The 1,899-nt window shown below is 39.1% G+C and overlaps 1 protein-coding gene across 1 annotated transcript in view; it reads left to right on the forward strand.

Moving 5' to 3' along the window:
• Positions 1-1,134, forward strand: part of LOC109964869 (zinc finger protein ZFAT-like) — a 14,175-nt gene extending 13,041 nt beyond the window's left edge. The window contains exons 13-16 of the mRNA XM_020608439.1: positions 6-10; positions 190-277; positions 427-524; positions 604-1,134. Coding sequence (XP_020464095.1) covers positions 6-10; positions 190-277; positions 427-524; positions 604-798 — 386 coding nt within the window. The 3' untranslated portion in view covers positions 799-1,134. The remainder of the gene's footprint in view (positions 1-5; positions 11-189; positions 278-426; positions 525-603) is intronic.
• Positions 1,135-1,899: the final 765 nt, after the last annotated feature.

Consider the following 1,899-nt stretch of genomic DNA (forward strand, 5'->3'; position numbering starts at 1 on the left):
CATCTGGGAGGTAAACACAGAGTACATAAAAGGGAAAACATCATGTAGTGTTCCCAGTCTCTTGTCATTATTTAGAAATTTAACAAACTGCTGTAAACATCAGAAAAAAGAATCCCACAGAGAAGTTTATTTTGTCAGTGCCAGGATTTTCAGGAAATTACAGTATCTGTCATATGTGTAAATATCCAGGTGGGGCAGGCGGGAACAACCCAGTATGTGTCTGTGGAGGATGAAGAGCAGCTGACAGAAGCACCTGTAACAGCCCTGCATGACAATGGTAACAACAGGAACAGTAATAATCATAAACATCCAAAGTATTTTTCACAGGCAGCAGTAGGAAGTACTGCTTACAGCCATATAAAATATATGTATGTTATTGATGTGCTTCAGCATACGTGCTAATAATTGTATGTCTTTTGAATTCAGTTAATATCCAGCAGATTGCTGAACTTGGTTCAGAGACTCATGACGCTGTCACCTCTGTGGTCACCATGGCTCCAGGCGCTGTTACTGTCGTACAGCAGGTAAACAACCAGCCTTCACTCAAGAAATCACTAGTGGCTACAACAAAATGTTCATGTTCATTTGTGGCTGAATTTGCAGGTGTCTGATGAGCAGGAAGTCAGTGACTGCAGCAACCAGCTGATGGTGGTGAACACAGATGGGGATCTAACTGGTGACCAGGTGGTGGTGGTGGAGGACGCACAGGGCCTGGAAGCTCTGACGGTTCTTACTCAGGGCGAAAACGCTCAGCACTATATTGTCTATGTCCAGGAACATACTATAGAAATCAACTAGTAATGATAGCATTTGTTAGCCTGTTGCTTCATCAGTGCTGAGGGGATGGCCTGGGCTGACACTTTTTTAATGTAAAAAATTAAATGCTATAATTGTTTGTAAATTTCTGCACTACTTAATAAAGGTTTTGACATTGTATATAGTTGTTCAGTTTCAATTGGTTTTGTGACATTATTAAGTTCTATTTACTGGAAATTATAAAACAGAAAACCACAAACATGCTGCATACTACAAGCAAAACCAAGGAATTGCTTGACCGCAGTGAGAGTGGATGGGCCTTGGCATGCAATTACCACCCTAATATGACTACATGAAGCACATAATTTTAGCATCAAAGCTGACAAAAATAATAAAATTGTAATTGTAGGCATTTATTTGCCTTAATAGTAAAGTGTTTCTGCATTTTATTTATTTGTGTTTAACTGTTTGTTTCTTCATCTAATCAAGTTTTGAATGCATGTTCACTTGTTTGTCAAACAGGAGTTTCCAGTGCTTCTTGGTAGAACTAAACCACTGTGCTGGTGGAAACCTTGTACTAAGGAGGCATATTCAATTAACTTAGGCTGCCACATAGAGGCTTCTGTATATTCTGATGCTTCAATTAACTTCCTCTATTTAGGAGGACATGTAAAAATATATTGTATCTAGCAGCAGTGAGCTGTAAAATGTTTTTTCCCACAATCTTTATTGTTAATAATTGGTTATCAAAACAAGCTGTCTGACATACAAGAACATTTTGAAGACAGTGAAGGTAGTTATATGAGGTAAATATTATTAGGAAGTACAAGTAGGGGTCTATTCTCTCTGTAACCTGCAACATAAAAATGAGCATGGTCTAATTTGTACCTCAATTTTTTTCTTTCTTTTTTTTTAAGTTTAGCAGCAAGTATTTAAATCACTTATTGATCATGCCATTATTTAAATTATGGAGAAGCTACTTGTCTAGGCCCATAAGATTTTCCAGGCAAATAAATGTAGGCCTCCCATGGGCCCACCACCTGCAGGAGGATCCATAAGGGTGACTGACAGGCAGCAGGCTGGGGTGGGCTTGCTTATAGCTCCCCAGCTTAGTCACCATGTGTTGGAGTTTACCCCGGTGAA

This window comes from Monopterus albus, unplaced genomic scaffold (genome assembly GCF_001952655.1).
Source record: "Monopterus albus unplaced genomic scaffold, M_albus_1.0 scaffold93.1, whole genome shotgun sequence".
NCBI lineage: Eukaryota > Metazoa > Chordata > Actinopteri > Synbranchiformes > Synbranchidae > Monopterus > Monopterus albus.